The following is a 17,890-nucleotide window of genomic DNA, read 5'->3' as shown; positions in this document are numbered from 1 at the left end:
TGCGATAGACAAAAATTAATCCCCATTTGTCATAAACCATTCTTCACTTTGGTTCATCTGCAAACAGGCACACTAAACTTTTAGGTGGGCCTTGACATATGATTACTTGCAAATCAGGTTCAGTTACTTGAAATAACTGAACACGCTGTTTACAGAGCCCGTAACTTACCTTCTTGGAAGTTGGCAGCCTTCTGTTTGAGAAGCATTTGGAAATCTTTTGCTGGATCTACACTCCCAACCTAAAAAGAAAAAATGTGAAAAAGTATCATACATTTTTCTCTCAGATGAATTTAGCAGTAAAATATTAACTGTAAATAAAGGCTCTTTACTTTCCTAAATGCTTCATGAAGTAGCAAACATATACATACCATTACCCAGATTAGGAAAACTGGCGGCCAACATGGAAGGCATGACAGAAAGAAAATGTCCTTAATCCAAGACTGCTAAAACTCCTTAATAATCTTGTAAAAGTGGAAGTTATGTACTTACCATAATGAGAGATCTGTGTTGTCTCATTTTCATTTGTTTTAAACTTTGAGTTATCAAATCCAATCGTACCCGACCTCTGTGCCTTTTTTTAAAGCTGTGGGCCCCAGGCTCTGACTCTTCACATACCCATAATTTCCTCTTCTCCACTAAAGTAATTCAGATCAAATGTGCTGATTATACCTAAAACATAGATTCCCTCATACAACTAAAAAGACTTTAGGTGCAACATTTGGGGGACATGTTAATACTACAGTAAGGTACAAAAATGTACAGTTGTGTAAAAATCTTACCTTAACAGTAGATTTCATTCCCGTCACTGTTTCAGGATTCATAACCTAAGGGATCTCCAGCCAAGGCTATCCCAACATCCGCCAGTACACCAAAGCATTTTAGCACTTGTAGGTGTCCTATGTCACATGTATGCATCCATACAAGACATAAGGTATAAAGGTGACGTATGGGTGTACACACTCTGAACTGGAAAAGCCCCGGGAGAAACAGTGTCCCTAGGGACAAGGAAAAAACATGTGCATCAGGAGGAGAAAAACCCACAGCCAGGAGGGCAAAAAAGAACAAGGCTATAGCATTGGTGGCAGGAGGCAGGGAGCTGAAAAAAAGGATATCTACTGTTATGGTAAGATTTTACACAACTGTACTATGCCCTTCCATAACACTGTTGTAATATTCATAACCTAAGGGAGAGTATAAAAGCTCAAGAGGAAGCCTGGAGGAGGATGTCATGGAACAGCCCTCCATAAACCCATGCAGGATAGCCCTGACAAAGCCAACTCTGGTCCTGGAAATAACATCCAACTTGCAATGCTTAGTAAAAGTATGAACAGAGGACCAAGTAACAGTCCCAAGGATGGAAGTGGTATCCAGACCCTTGAAAAAAGCACCAGAGGAGGCAACAACCCTGGGAGAGTGAGAGCCTTTACTGATGAGGAAAGACATTTACCATGAAAAGAATAACAAAAAGAAATGGCCTGGGAAGCTGATCAGATTTGCAAATTACTTTAGTACTGTCCAAATAATATACGAGATGTCTATGCAAATCCAAGGTGGGAAGCACCTTTTCACTGGCACACTGCGAAGAAAAAAAAGGAAGATGAATAGAAAGGCCCACCTAAAAGTTTAGCATGTCTGTGTGCAGATGAACCAAAGTGAAGAATAGTTTGTGACAAACGGGATTAATTTTTGTCTGTCACAATTCATCAGGTACTCATGAACCTGAATTACCATACATACTGATTAAATGACAACTCATTGACCACCTTGGGCATAAAAGAAGGGTTAGTATGAAGAGATACCCTGTCTCTGTGGAAAACTAGGAAAGGAGGAATGGCAATGAGAGCCTGAAAATCAGAGACTCTCGGCTGAAGTGAGAGCCAAAAGGAGAGCAGTCTTTCAAGTACAATGCTGTAAGGTAGATGAAGAAGCAAGCTCAAAAGGAGCCTGGGTCAATTTTTCAAGACCAAAATTGAGGTTCCAAGAAGTCATAATGAACTTCCTGAGAGGCTCAATATGAACACCACCTTTAAGAAACTGTTTCACCTCAAACCTAGAGACTAAAAGGAGGATGTAAGGGGAGACAAGCAGCTGACATGAAATGAAAAATACACCAACCCAGCATGGAGCAGATCATACAAATAAGAGAAAGCCAGAGGAACTTCCACAGATAGGGTATCCTAATGGTGAGAGAGGAACTAGACAGTCAATATTTTTCCATTTAGACAAATATAATTTCCTGGTAGTGGGTTTTCTGGCCTCCTGCAAAACCTGAGGCATGTCCTCAGAAAAGAGGTGCCTGAAAGGGATCAAAACCCTATTACCTACAGTGTCATTTGAAGACTAGACAAGTGAGGATGGATAAGAAACCCCTTTGTCTTGTGTGAGAAGACTCACCCAGTTAGGTAACTTGTGGTGATTGCCAATAGTCAAGTGAGGAAGAAGGGCGAGCCAATGCTCTCTCGACCAAAAAGGAGTCATTAGCAAAATTATGGACGGCCGCGGTGGTGCAGCAGTTAGCATTGTCGCCTCACAGCAAGAGGCTCTCCGGTTCGATCTTCGGCTGGGGTGTCTTCTGTGCAGAGTCTGCATGTCCTCCCTGTGGTCATGTGGGTTTCCTCCGGGTGCTCCAGTTTCCTCCCACATCTCCAAAGACATGCTGCAAGTGGATTGGACACATAAAAATTGGCCCTAGGTGTGAATGCGTGCGTGTGTGTGCGTTCCATGGAAGGTTGGGTGCCAGGCTGGCAACTCGACACCGTAAAAACTCCACCGCCAGTCATGAGCGGACAAAGGTGATCTGCTGTGGCGACCCCTAACCAGGAAAAGCCGAAAGAGAGAGAGAGCAAAATTATGGGACAATCCTGCCTGAATTTGTGCAAGACTCATGGTACAAGAGTAATGGGAGGGAAGGCATATAAAACACCCCCTTACTAGGAAAAGACAGCGCATCTACTGTCCAAGCCAGTGGACTCGAACAGAATAGAGGAAACTGTCTCTTCAGAGTGGAGGCAAAAAGATCTACCTGAGGAATACCCCACAAATGGACAATTCAGGAACACATCTCTGTGAAGCATCCATTCATAAGCTTGGACCTGCTCAAAATGTCTGCCACAGGACTGTGCTCTGACAGAATGCAAGCTGCCTAAAGAGTCAATTGATACTGGACAGCCAGATCCCAGACCTGAAAAGCTAGTCTGCAAAGCAGATAGGATCTTGTATCCCCTTGCCTGTTGCATGGTGTTGTCTGAAAACTCTTAGGGGTCTGTGATGAAATTAGTGAATGAAAAGCCTGAAGAGCTAGAAACAGAGCTCCTCATCACCTTGATGCTGATGTGATCTGACCTCTGATGAAGAGGCCACAGACCCTGAACCATGGAGAGCAAAAGGAGCCCCCCCCCCCAATCACCTGTCTGAGGCATCTGTAAAGAGCTCGAGTCAGGACTGGAGCTTGGAAAGGAAACTGGGTTGACAGAATGTTGATGAATTCACGTATGAAGCTTAAACTTGAGACATGGAAGGCAGAGTACCGGGAATTCCAGGGGTGGCAATGTTGGAGCCACATTGACTTGAGGTATTACTGAAGTTTCTCATGTGGAACCTGGCCAGAGGGAGCATGGGAATGGTGGAAGCCATGAATATGAGAACCCTTTAAGTGTCTGTGCTGTTTTACTTGGACGCTCCACAAATTTCCTTTCAGTGTTGGGAATTGCCTGCAACTGGGACATTTTTGGTTTTAAAGATCCAGAAATTAAATTCCATGTGCCCTCCGTTTTGGGAACCAAAAACACTCTGGAATAAAAACCTCTCCCTACCTGGGCAGGAGGTAAAGTCTGAATGGTGCTCTGGACCAAAAAAGAATGGAGCACCTCTGGGAAAGAGGAAGCTATTCCCAAGGAGGTCAAGGAATGCCTAGAAAGGGAGGAAAAGCTGGTGGAGAGAGTCTTCTGTGACCTGTAACCAATTTGGAAAAGAGAGGGAAAATGGAGAGATAAGGGAACCTGGCTGAGGGAAAAGGGAAACAAATTGTCAAATGGAACCCGCTTTATCCTGAAAAGCAGTTTCTGGGAGGAAGGGGTCTGAATGGACTTTGCAGGAGGTACATGTCTAGAGCCCTTTTTTTCCATTAAGCAGAGGGCAAGATTGCCTATGAACAGCAGCATATTTGGAGGGATAAATCCTTGAACTTGGGAAATGGAAAAACAAACATATATTTCATCTTCTGTAAGGCTTTATCCTTACCTTGGAAGTATTTGAAAAGTTCAGCAGCAGCAGCAGCAGCAAAAGATTTTTATATCCAAAGGAGAATCCAATAATTTGGTCTCAATGTCATCAGGCAAAGCATGAAGATGAAGCCAAGAGTAAAGTCTCATAACTGAACCAAAGACAAAAGCCATGGAGGAGGCATCAGCTGTATCACAGCTCCATTTGATGGAGTGGCAAGCAACTTTGGTGGAGCCCAACAGAGAGAGGGAAGAAGCCTTCCCTCAGAGTCAGGAAAGACAGAAACCACTTTGGAAACCTTACAAAGAAACGCCAAAACATACCTGATCATTTGAATCTGATAGCCCAAAAGGATAAAGTGGCAGTAGTGTACATCTTTTTTGCCCAAGCTCTCCATAGCCCTGCTATCCTTATCAGGAGGGAGCAACTTGGTAGAGGGCAACAGCTTGGAGGGCTTGTCAGAAGATAGAGAGACTACAGAAGGGTCATCAGAAGAACATTTATAAAGAAATTTACACTAGTCAGGCACTTTGTAAAATCTATCAGGTTTCTTGGGTATAGGGGGCTGAGAATGAGAGGCCGCAGAAACTACTGAAAAAGTAATCCAGTAGGGCAGCCAGAACAGGGGGAACAGCTGATGGCTTAGAAGACTCCATCTGACAGAGCTCATAACTTTTCTGAATGTCAAAGACTTGAGAACAATCCCACTTAAAAGAACTCCATCATGCGGGGAACAGTATCCCCAAAGAAGAGTTCCTTCAAAGGGGAGTAGGGACTAATAGAATCTTCATCCTCTGAAGCATAGTCCAAGGTGGGAGTAATTTGATAACAGTAAGCCATGGACTCTTCCCCAGAATTCAGATCATTATCAAACGAAGCTGGTTCCCTGAGTCTTTTAAGAGGAGTAGAAGACTAGGGAGAGGCAAGCACAGACATCCCTTGAGGAGGCTTTAAAGCATTAAACAATCCCCCAGCAAAATCCTGCCATTCATTTTGAGAATCCTTGACTACAGGGGAAACATGCTTGGATTTCAGATTCCTCCCTAACTGCAGAATCCCTCTCGGTTCCTCGGAGATGAACAGCAGAGGTCTCTGTAAAGCTTCCAAGGACATGCAAGAAGTTGGATACATGATGGCCTCGAATGGGTTCAGAGCAGAGGAATCCAAGGCAACCAGAGGATGATCCTTTGGGCTTTCACTAGCTTCACATCAGACCTACATTTTTCTGTCCTTTTTCTTGGCAGAGCTGACCCTCAGGTCAGGAAGATTCCACCAGAAGGGAAAATGTAACAAAAGAGGGTAGTTTTGAAGAAATTTATGAAAATATTTGGCATGGATGATGTAAATTCAGTACTAGGAGTTCAGAGTGAATTTACATATTTTTCCCCAAAGTACAAAAACTGGTCGAGGCTAGACAAAGTACAGTTGTGTAAAATCTTACCATAACAGTAGATGCCCTTCTATTCATTGTTGCAGTATTCTTTACATTAGGGATCCCCTAACAAGGGCAGCTCGGGGTCCAACCAGTATAACAAATCCTTTTGCTGATAAAGGGTACATCGTACGTCACACGTATGCTCCCTATGCATGGCATACGGCATAAAGGTAACATCTGGACGTACCACCCTCAGAACTGAAATGCCCCAGTAGGAATGACAGTCCTAGGATGTAAGTAGGCAACAAGTATATCCAGAAGGAAAAAGGACCGGGGAGAGGAGGGAGTGAATAATGCAACAATGAAGAGAAGGATATCTACTGTTACGGTAAGATTTTACACGGCTGTACTATGTCCTTCCATATCACAGCTGCAGCATTCTTTACAATAGGGAGAGTGCAAAACCTCAGGAAGAAGACTGGAAGGAGGAAGGACCAGCAGCGCCCTCTAGGAAGCCATGAAGAATGGCCCTGGCAAAGCTAGGTCTGGCCCTAGAAATCACATCCAACTTGTAGTGTTTAGTAAAGGTATGCACAGAAGACCAGACTGCTGCCTCAAGAATAGAGTTAGTATCCAAACCCTTGAAAGGTACCAGAAGAGGCCACAGCCACAGTGAAAGGAAGGCTCTTTCCCATGAGAAGAATTGCAAAAGGAAATGGCTTTAGTTATCCAAGAAGAAATAGTCTGCTTGGAAACGGTCAAATCTAAAGACTTGGGATGAAAAAAGTTGTTCAGATTTACAGAAAACTTTGTTTTACATTTGTTTACTGGGATAGTCTGACTGGATACATGTCAATTTTCGGCGTAGGCCCGTGGAGAAAAGCTCTAAGTCAAAGATACAAGCATAATAGATATTAGCATAGCAGAAAATAAAATATATAGAAACTAGAGAGGAGGTACATTATTCCATAGCCTGTTGACTAAGACAGGGTAGAAGTTTTCTTCACATCAGGTAAATCATAAGAGATTAACAGTTTTTCATGCATTACAGCAACAGACAAAACAGTACATACTTAAACAGCACTACAGAGTATCCAACATGCATTACTGCAGTTTTCTACAAAGTTAAAATTAAGTAGCATCCTACAGGTATTGGAATAAATAGGCATTAGTTAAGTGAAAACTGGCTGGGTATCTAAGTAGATTAATCTGGATTGGTGCAGGGGCACAGCCAGAGACTTTTAAAGCATTGTTTAAGGCCTTTTTTAAAGAGATTGAGAGAGGGTTCAAGTGTAAGGTTGGCTGGGAGTAAATTCCAGGCTTTGCCAACAAAGTTGGTAAATAGTGAGTCTCCAGGCCCAATTTTTAGCTTAGTGTTTGAACTATTAGTTTGTTAGATGAGCGTAATGGCCTTGGGTTACAGTAGGGTTGTATAATGTTTCTAAGAGCAGGAGTATTTTCCGGGTTTGTGAGAATTTTGTGAGCAACTATGAGCTGGTTAAACTGAAGTAGGTTAGGGAACTCTAACCACCATAAAAGCTCAAGGTTTTGACAATGATGGGTCCTATACATAGAGTTAGTAGCAAATCTGGCTATATGGTTGTAGCTGCAGAAGAGATTATTGATTTCAGTCTTGTTTAAGCTAGAGCGTATGGGAGAAGCATACAGAAGGCTAGAAAGTAGGTGAGAGCGGGCTATAGTAGTGCGAGCTAATGGGGTTAGAAAAGCTTTATTTCTGTATAGTGAGCCAAGCTTTTGGTTAACAGTTTTAATGGTTTTGTTTACATGCAAGTCAAATTTGAGATTATTGTCAATTATAACACATCTAAGAGCTTAGTGCTGGCGTCTGGGAAAATAGAGGTACCATTACTGGATGATATGGAGAAAGATAGAGGGGTGAATCAATTGGTAGGGGTGAAGAGTAGAAGTTTAGTTTTGTTAGGGTTTAGGATTAAGCATTTATTAGCTAACCAGGTTTCAATAGCATTAAATGTACACTGGGTAATGTTTTGCAGGTCTGATGGGGAGGAGGCTGTACAGATAAGAGTGGAGTCATATGTATATTGGATGCAGGTGGCTTCTGGGATGGCTGTGTGAAGGTTATTAATGAAGATAGAAAAAAGCAGGGAACCTAAAATGGAGCACAGTGGGACAGCAAGGGTGAGAGGTAGCAGTGCAGACAGTTTGTCCTGCCATAGAACTGCTTGTTTTCTTCCACTCAGATAGGATGTAAACCACTGAAGTTTGTTTGTCCAGGGAGATGCCCTTTAGAGTGGATGAGTAATTGATGGTCGACCACATCGAAGGCCTTTGACAGGTCAAGAAAGAGGGCTGAGGAGAGCAAATTATCATTCTGGTTTAGGTTTATAGCATTGGTAAAAGAAAGGAGGGCAGTTGTGGTACTATGATATGGTCTGAAACCATGCTGAGAATTGCCCAGTAGATTACTGACAGTGAGATAGTGGATGAGTTGCTTATGTATACATCTCTCCATTATTTTGGCTAGAGGTAAGACAACAATCTACAGGATTCAACCAGATAAAACAAGCTACAGGACTCGATCGATATGAAACCTGAAAGTAAGTTACACTAATGAAAAAGGCAAAGTATAGTTCCAGGAAATCTTACTTTAGCTAGGATAATTATATATAGATGACATTTGTTGAATCACCCATGTATTTATGCTGGGGTGTTCTGTTAACTTATCACTATTGTTTGCTGAAGGTTAGTACGTTGGGGGATGAATGGGAACACCTCACAGTGCTGCAGACCCAGGGCTAATGTAGACAAGAAACACACTGTGAAAAGCTGATATTAACCTTGGTATTAAATGAGTTTAACAGGTAATGGAGGGGGAGGACAGTTAATTTTCTTCCTGGATTCCTTGGTCAGTGTCCTAGAGCACTGCCGGCCGTTCAGTTAGTTTTAAACATATTGACCACATTACAGAGCAGCCTGCTGGGTCCAGAAGCACAGGGGTCTTACCCAAATAATATCTTGGTTGTCTATGCAAATCCAAGGTGTTCAAAACCTTCTCAGTAGCAGACTGTGGAAAAGGGAAAAAAGTGGGCAAATGAATAGACTGATTAAGAGACAACTCATTAACCATCTTGGGCATAAAAGAACAATTAGTATGACGGGACATCCTGTCCTTATGGAAAACTAAGCAAAGGAGGAACAGCCATAAGTGCATGCAGCTCAGACACCCCTCCTGCACAAGTACAGGCCAAAAGAACAGTCTTCCAAGAACACTGTTGTAACAAGCTGAAGCAGCAGGCTCAAAAGGAGCCGGAGTCAATTTTTCTACAACAAATTTACGGTCCCAGGAAGGAGGGACAAGCTTCCTGGGAGGCCTAATGTGAAGGACACCTTTAAGAAACTGTTTGGCCTCAAATCTAGAGGCTAAATGGGGAATCAAAAGCAGAGAAGCAGAGATAGCTGAAAGGTGGGCCTTAACACAAGAATATGCCAACCCAGCATTGAGCAATTCACTCAAATGAGAGAGAACAAAAGCAACATCCATATGAGAAAGACACCAAACAGAAAACTTCTTCCATTTGGATAAATAAGATTTAATAGTAGTGGGCTTCCTGGCCTCATGCAGGACCCAAAGGACTTCCTCAGAAAAAGTGTCTGTAGGGGATTAAAAGCCTATTATCCATAATGTCAGTTGAAGAATGGATAAGTGGGGATGAATGAGAGAACACTTGTCTCTTGAGTAGGTCCACCTTGTGATGACTGCCCTTGACAAAATGCAGAAGAAGAGGGAACCAATGCTGTCAGGGCCACAACAGAGTCACCAGCAAGATTTTGGAAGCATACAGTTTTTATCTTGAATAGAACATTTGGAATGCGAAGGGGAGGAAAGGAAGAAAGAAACACCCCCTCCAAGAAAAAGAGGGCATCCGCCTTGCAGGCCAGACGGCATGGGACTCTAACACAAAAGAGGAAGTTGTCTGTTCAGAGATGAGGCAAACAGATCTACTTGAGGAGTACCCCCATAGGTGGACAATGTCCAGAAACACATCCTTGTAAAGCATCCACGTATGGGATAGTGTTATGAACCTGCTCAGAGAAGCTGTCACTATGTTCTGATCTGAAGGAATGCAAACTGCCTGAAGGGTCAACTGATATTGGACAGTCAGCTCCCAAACCTGAACGGCTAACCTGTACAGGAGATAAGACCTTGCACCCCCCCCCCTGCTTTCTGACATACCACATCACTGTGGAGCTGTCTGTGAGAATCTTGAGGGGGCCCTGAAAGGAAGAGAGAATGAAAAGACTGAAGAGACAACAAAAGAGCTTTCACCACTTTGACACAGATGTGGTCTTTCTTCTGTCGAAGAGGCCAAAGGAGACCCCCCATGCCACATCTGAGACATCTGTGAAAAGTTCCTGAGAGGGGATAGGAGGTTGAAAAGGAAGTCCTGGGTTGAGGGACAACTGATGAATCAACCACTGAAGTTCCAGCTTGAGACATGGAAGAAGAGGGAATAGAAAATCTAAAGAATTAAAATGTTGAAGCCAAACTGACTTTAGAATCCACCGAAGCTTTCACATGTGGAGCTTGGCTAGAGGGAGCATAGGAATGGTGGAAACAATGTAACCCAGAGCCCTCAGAAATTCTCTGGCTGTGACTGAAACCAGAGGAAGAAGGGTTAGAAAGAAAGAAATAAAAATATAGGCCTTCGGAGGAAGCGGAGAATCCAGTCTGGATCCTGCAAACCAGAAAAACATGATCTTGAGACTGAGTCAGGAATGACTTCTGGAAATTTATAGTAAACCTCAGGCTTTGCAAGAGAGAAATGGTAAAATGTAGATGCTGAATTAAGATCTCTTGACAGAAGGCCTGAATAAGCAGGTCATCTAGGTAGGGAAAGACCTGTATCCTCCTCAGCCTACAGAAAGCAATCACAGGAGTGAGGCATTTGATGAAGACTGTTGCGGCAGTAGAGAGGCCAAAGGGCAAAGCATAGAACTAAAAATGCCAGGAAGCAGCAAAGAAACTTAAAAACTTCTTGAAAAGGTGAGGACTAGGAATGTATAGATAAGCATCCTTGAGATCCAGGGGTTCTAGAAAAGCCTTAGGAAGCAGCAGAGGAAACAATGCTTGGAAGGATAGCATCTAAAAATAAGGGACCTTCAAAAAGGTGTTTAGCTGAGAAAGATCCAGAATAGGTCTCCAGGTGACTTATTTGCTGGGGACCAAGTCCTATTTGAAAAATTCCATCATTCTTGGAAACAGTATCACCAAATGAAATCTCAAAAGGTGAGTCAGAACTGATACTCTTCTTCCTCAGAACCACAGTCCAATGGAGAAGGAATCTGGAAGGAGTAAGTCAGGGACTCCATCAGAATCAGCAGCATCTTCCTCAGAAGAATCTTGCTCCCTAGGACTCTTAAGAGGGGTAGAAGAGCAGGAGGAGCAGGAAAAGAAACACCCTGTGAGTGCCTGAGAGACATGAGGGCATTAACCAAGCCTTGAGTGAAGTTTTGACATTCACCCTGAAGATTATTTGGAGCAGGTGAAATATGTTTAGCTTTTGCTACTTTTTGAGTGGATGTCAGCCTTGAAAATTGTTGTAGGCTCTGACCTTTAATGGCACTCGATAATGGTAGTCAAACTCTTCCCTTACTAAAAGTTAGGAACATACCTAGGCCCTTCAGTAATAACCAGCCACAGTTCCCCCCCTCTGAGGTGGATGTCTGCAATCCCCACATGGACGTGCATGGCATCAGATCCATGCTGCCCTCTAAAGTGGTCATGGCAGAGGAATCCGAGAAAGAGACCAGACGATCCTCTGGACTTTCACCAGCCTCCGGAGAAATATCCGGTGGTGGTGGTGGCACAGCTGAAGAATCAGACCAGACTTTCTTGACCTTTTTCTTTGCAGACAGCTGGCCCTTGGGTCTGGTATCCTTCGTGAACAATTTAAGTCATTGGTTCTCAAAGTAAATTGTGAGGGAAGAAAGCCAACTCCGCAACATCTTAGGGACAAGAAATAACAAATCTCATAAGACATATCAGTGTGGGAAGTGCCTAAACAGAACAAACACTGCTCATGATTATCTTTATGGGGAATCTGTCTCCCGCACTGGCATTTCCCCTTTCTGGATGACAAGAAACCCAATAAACAGAAACAAGGCAAAAGTAAGACAACAACATAAAAAAAAACCCAACTGGGCAGTTATCTAAGAGCGGCAGAAACCAGACAAAAGTGTTCTGACCGATGAGTGAAGATGGCATTTAGACTGGCAGCAAAGAAGTTCTGAGGATGGTATGTCTGGACGTCACTTTTATGCCCTACATCATGCATGTGGGTCATATGTGTGACAACCAAAAAGGTTTTGTATACTGGCTGGACATCTGGCTGCCCTTTGCAAGGGATTCCCTACTGAAATAGTGATATGGAAGGACATCTTATATTTCACAGGAACATGTCCATTTAATTGAAAATTTTGATATGCATCCAATAACTATTTCAGATAATGCATCAAATGCAGGGTAATGAAATATTTGAGACACTGGTGTTCTCTCATCAATCTGTTAAAAAGAAGAGGAATTTAAGGAATGGGCAGTGGAAATTATCTGAGAGTTATTAAGGAAAATAACACTTCTTCTGAAAATATAGCTAGGGATAAAATTAAAGTGCAATTTAAAAATCGGGGGAAAATAAGAGCGAGATAGATATGGTTAAAAAGTAACCAGAATTATTTGGAAGGACTGACAAAGGTTTATTGCAGAATAGGGGGAATCTGACAAAACAAAAGGAGGAGCAGCTGCAGAATGCTAAACAGAAAATAAGGGATTACCTCGATAATATGCATTAGTTTAGAATGACTGCTGAGAAAGACTGCTGTTAAGGAACTGTTTTTTGATGATTCCAGAGCACAAAAACTCAAGCAAGAGAAAGTACAAAGGGTTATCACCAAGCTTAGGCTTAACAAGGAAGATAACCACAGACCCTAAAGAGGTGCTAGACATAATTCAGAAATGTTATCAACATTTGTACAAAGCAGAGAAATATAGAAATCAAGAAAAGGTACAAATAGAAATGTTTATGGAAGAATAAAATATGCCAAGGTTAGAGGTAGATGAGGCTCAATTACCATCAGTTAGGACAGGAGGCGATGAGATAAAAATGGTGATATCTAAAAAATCTACAGGAAAGTCCCCGGGAATTAATGGTATTCCTGTGGAAGTTTCGAAGCTAGGAGAATAAAAAAACAAAGATCTGGAATGTTTTGTTTAACAGTATTTAAAAGGAGGAGGAACACCAACATCCTGGGAGAAAGCAGTGGTGGCTATAATGCATAAAGATGGTAAAGACCCATCAGATCCAGCTTCATATAGGCCCATTTCAATTCTAAACCAAAGTGTTGAACTCTATAATGGCTAAAAGAATGGCAAAGGTGATGCCAAAATTGATAGATATAGAAAAATGTGGATTTGTGGAGGGCAGGCAAACATTTCACATTAGAAGAGCAATGATGATCCGGAGGGAAAGAGAACGTAAGAAAATACCACTGTTGTTGGAGGCTCATGATGCATAGAAAGCATTCGACAGAGTAAGCTGGGATTTTATGAACAGGGCAATGGAAGCATTTGCATTCCCTGATAAAATTATAAGGATGATTAGGCAGTTATATGAAGAATCGGAGGTGAAAATTAAAATAGATGGGTTCCTCTGATAAGTTCTGTTTGACCAGAGGAACCAGGCATGTGTCCTCTTTCCCCTTTGCTGTGTGTGTTATATTTAGAACCATTGGCAAAGAAACCTGTTTATATCCTGTGTCCTATTATCAAAATGTTTGAAAAACTTTTATACAAGCAACTACTTAAGCATATTGACAGCTATGGCCTATCATGTGATACATTGGGGAGGTTGGGAGGGTGGCTTAACATTAAGGTGTTTGCCTTACAAACACAAGATGCAGGGTTTGAGTCTCACAAGGGATAATTGGCTAAGCTTAAAACGGCTCGCAAGGGCAGTTAGCTTAGTACTAACCTATGAACCTATATGCATTTCAATACCCAACGCTTATATATTATCTAGTTAAGTATTCTCTGCATGGTAACAACAGAAAGGCTTCAATGTTGGCAATTCTTTAAAGTATGCTTATTAAAGCTTACTTGCATGTTATGATCTCAGACAAGCTTACCTGATGGTCATTAAAGCATTGCTACTTAAAACACAGAGCAACAGGTACTTTCTGAGTAATAAGCATAAATCAACAGTACAAAAATATGACAGAAACCAGACCATTCTGCAAAATCAAGGACAGATGAAAAGACACTGTAGTACTTCAAAATCAAGAACAGATGAAAAGCCACTGTAGTACTTGTGTCTACCTTGGATGGGAGGATACCCTGCACATTTACACTGCATAACTGTTCCTTGCCTTGCTTGGACACATCCAGAGTCACTACATGGGGGAGTGGGGTGCAACAAGTATGTCACAATTTGAAATGTCTCTGGCTGACTGTGATGGCCCCGACACATTTGTCATACCTCTCAACCTCAGAGCAAGAAATCTGGGCAAAGCCATACATAGAAGTGGGACAAAGGCCCAAAAATAAGGACAATTTTTAAATATTGTTCTTATAAACTTAGAAAGATAATAGAATAGTAGGTCTTGCATTAGTATGAATTTTCTGAAGGGTATGAAATAAAACTCAAATGTCTGTCATTATTTTCTAACTTCAGTCTTTAATGATTTGCCACTAATTTGCCAGAAAAAACACAATTTTATGAAAAATGGACCAAAAATGTGATGCAAAAATATAAAATAGCCACACAATACAGCTGGGAACCTGTCAAAGAAGGGACACTTTTTAATATTAGTACTGCTAACTTGAGCAGCTGACAAAATAAAAGAATCTGCATGCATTTCTGAAATAAAAGTAATCTATAACTCTGATTATTACAGTTATTTCTTAATTGTAAACCCTCCATGTTTTCTTCCAAAATTGCTATTTTGCGGAGGGATTATTAGGGGAAGAGCAACATTTTGAGCCAAATTCGGGGACAGTTGAGAGGTTTGGCTATAATAGCCAAAACTGAAACCACAGCGTAGCATCTCTTCTTCATATAATTTCAAGACATGGCAGTTCTGCTGAAGTTGCTAAAAGTACAGTTTTGTACCTACCATAAATGTAGATGTTCGAAGATCCACACTGCTGCAGTCCTTACACTTGGGTAGTCCGCTGTCCTCGGTCGGCCCGAATATCAAAGTATTAGGCTGACGTCGGTCAAGGCGCTTAAGACTGACATCAGGACGTCAGGGTACAAATGCGCATGACCGACGTCATATCCTCAGTCTTTTCTTGCCCCAGATGTCAGAAGACCCTAAAAAGAAAGGTCAAAACCAAAAGACAGCAAAAAACAACCAACCACCCTTGTACTAACCCTATGTACAATATATACAATATTCACAAAATGTACAACCCAAACCACACAACCACCTCTAACTACAGAGGGGAAGGAGGGAGGGTAAATTGGACTGCAGCAATGTGGATCTTCGAACATCTACATTTATGGTAGGTACAAAACTGTACTATGTTCTTCATCTCACATTGCTGCAGTCCTTACACTTGGGTAGAATCCCAAAGCAGAGGTAAGGGAGGATGGCAAAACTATAAAGCAGTAGGAGCTGCCAAAATGCCCTGTAAAATTGCAGTGGCAAAACCAGCCCTAGATTTAGAGTAAAGTGGAAGGTGGTAATGCTTAGAGAAAGTATGCACTGAACTCCAAGTAGCTGCCTCTAAAATATCTTTAGTTGCCACCCCTTAAAAAGCTGTAGAAGTGGCAGTAGCCCTAGTGGAATGGGGCCTAATCCCAGCTGGAATCTCCTTACCATGATGGGAATAACAGAAAGCAATACAAAACCCAATCCACTTAGAAATAGTTTGTTTTGACACAGGCTTGCCCTGAGAACCCAAAGCAAATGAAACAAATAACTGCTGAGACTGCCTGAACCCTTTAGTTCTGCTCAAATAATATCGCAACTGCCTGTGTATATCCAAAGTGTGCAAAATCTTTTCCCCTTTATTTTGGGGGTTTGCATAAAAAGTAGGCAAATGAATAGTTTGGTTTAAAGCCACACTAGAAACCACTTTAGGCATAAAGGAAGGATTAGTACGCAAAGACACCCTATCCTTATGGAAAATTAAGAAAGGCTCAACTGCCATAAGGGCCTGTAACTCAGACACCCTTCTCAGAGGTAATGGCCAACAAAAAAGCAGTCTTCCATGATAAATATTTCAACTCAGCAGTAGCTGCAGGCTCAAAAGGTTGTAGAGCGAGTTTCTCCAACACAAAATTGAGATCCCAAGCAGGAGTAGGAGCTCACGTGGGGTCTTATATTCTTTGCCCCTCTAAGGAATTGCTTAAACAAAGGATGAGAAAACAATGGTGGGTCACAGTCATAGTGAGCAGAAATTGCTGCAGCATGAACCTTAATAGAAGAGAAGGACAAAACTTTGTCCAGTAACTCAGTAAGATACTGAAGAGCCACACTTAAATTAGGCTTAGAAACATCAAATTCCTTTGCTGTACTCCAAAGTAAAAATCTCTTCCATTTATCTGCGTACACTTTCCTTGTACTAGGCCTTCTGGCCTCCAAAATAACATTCAAAACCTGCTGTGGAAGTTGAGACCCTCCAGGGTTTAAAACAGAATATGCCAGGCTGTTAGGTGAAGAGAGTGAAGTTTTATATTGAGTAGATGACTGTTCTCCTGAGACAGCAGGTGTGGAATCGAAGGCAAAGGCCATGGAGGCTCCTGCATCAGACTTCTCAGTAATGGATACCAGTGCTGTCGAGGCCAATCTGGAGCTATTAAAATCATCCTTGGCTTGTCCTGTCTGACCTTCAGGAGTACCTTTGGGAGGAGAGGCAGAGGTGGAAAGGCATACACATGAAGATTGCTCCAATTGAATGAGAGAGCATCCACTTTCCAAGCTGTGGGATGAAACCTTTTGTGCAAAACTTTGGCAACTGGTAGTTTAGTGGAGAAGCGAACAGATCTATGTCTGGAGTTCCCCATAACACTGTCAATTTCTGAAATACATGAGGATCCAATTTCCACTCGTGGGGATCCATAATTTGTCTGCTCAACACATCTGCTAAGGAGTTCTGTGCTCGGCAGAAACCTTGCCTGAAGATTTAGTTGTAAACTGAGAGCCGTCTCCCACAAAATCACTGCTTGTCTGCATAGAGGATAAGAATGTGTTCCCCCTTGCTTGTTGATGTACCACATGACAGTTGTGTTGTCTGTTAGAACCAACACCTGCCCAGGAAGGAGTAAATCCTTGAAAGCTATCAATGCAAATTGGACTGCTAACATCTCCTTCAAGTTGATATGTAGATGTTGAAGTCTGGCAGGCCACGTGTCTTGTACCCATTTTCCATTTAGATGAGCTCCCCAAGCTTTGTCTGAGGCATCTGTCGTTAGAATCTGACTCGCCTCTGGCCGGGTCACAGAGAGTCCCTTGTTTAGGTGACATTCCTGAGCCCACCACAAAAATTCCTTTTGAATGCAAGGTATTATCTGAATGACAGTGTCCATATCTTGGCAGTGCTGTGTCCATACATTTTTGAGATACCATTGCAGCTTCCTCATATGCAGTTTGGCATTGGGAAGCACCAGAATACAAGATGCCATGAACCCCAAGGCTTGAAGGACTGTCCTTGCAGTCAGCCTGGACTGATGAGACAATTGATGGAAGTAAAGAGAAAGAGAAAGATTCTTTTGTTTGTCCGGGGTCAAAAAGGCCATCTGGGCTGCTGTATTCAGTCTCACACCCAGAAAGCACATGTCCTGAGAGGGTACTAGACTGGACTTTATTTTGTTCACAGAATACCCCAGGCATCTTAGCACTGCTATCACATATTGTAAATGATGAAGAAGTTCGTCCTTTCCTTGGGCCAGAATCAGGCAATCGTCCAAATAAGGATAGATCTGTATTCCTCTTAGCCTGAAGAAAGCTATCACTGGAGCCAGAACCTTCGTGAACACTCTGGGCGCAGTAGATAAGCCAAAGGGCAATGCAGAGAACTGATAATGAGAAGTCCCAGCTCGAAAACGCAGATACTTCCTGCAACTTAGCCTGATAGGAACATGAAGGTAAGCCTCCTTGAGATCCAAAGTCACCATCCAGTGATCTTTTCCCAGCAGAGGTAAAAGCTGTTGTAACGTCAACATTTTGAACTTGGGAATGTCCAGATAAGTGTTGAGGATAGATAAATCCAAAATTGGTCTCCACGTGTTCCCCTTCTTTGGTACTAGGAAC

At 42.3% G+C, this 17,890-nt stretch overlaps 1 protein-coding gene across 3 annotated transcripts in view; it reads right to left on the bottom strand.

Annotated features, from left to right (window-relative positions):
- XRCC5 (X-ray repair cross complementing 5) overlaps window positions 1–17,890 on the bottom strand; it is a 2,194,257-nt gene that overhangs the window by 673,509 nt on the left and 1,502,858 nt on the right. For all 3 annotated transcript variants that reach the window (XM_044060671.1, XM_044060672.1, XM_044060673.1), the window contains one exon: window positions 170–239. In XM_044060671.1, coding sequence (XP_043916606.1) covers window positions 170–239 — 70 coding nt within the window. The remainder of the gene's footprint in view (window positions 1–169; window positions 240–17,890) is intronic.

Source organism: Protopterus annectens, chromosome 2.part0, assembly GCF_019279795.1.
Source record: "Protopterus annectens isolate FY-2018-M chromosome 2.part0, PAN1.0, whole genome shotgun sequence".
NCBI classification, from domain to species: domain Eukaryota; kingdom Metazoa; phylum Chordata; order Ceratodontiformes; family Protopteridae; genus Protopterus; species Protopterus annectens.
The sequence above is the reverse complement of the archived record's forward strand: the minus strand, read 5'-3'. Positions and strand labels throughout refer to the sequence as shown.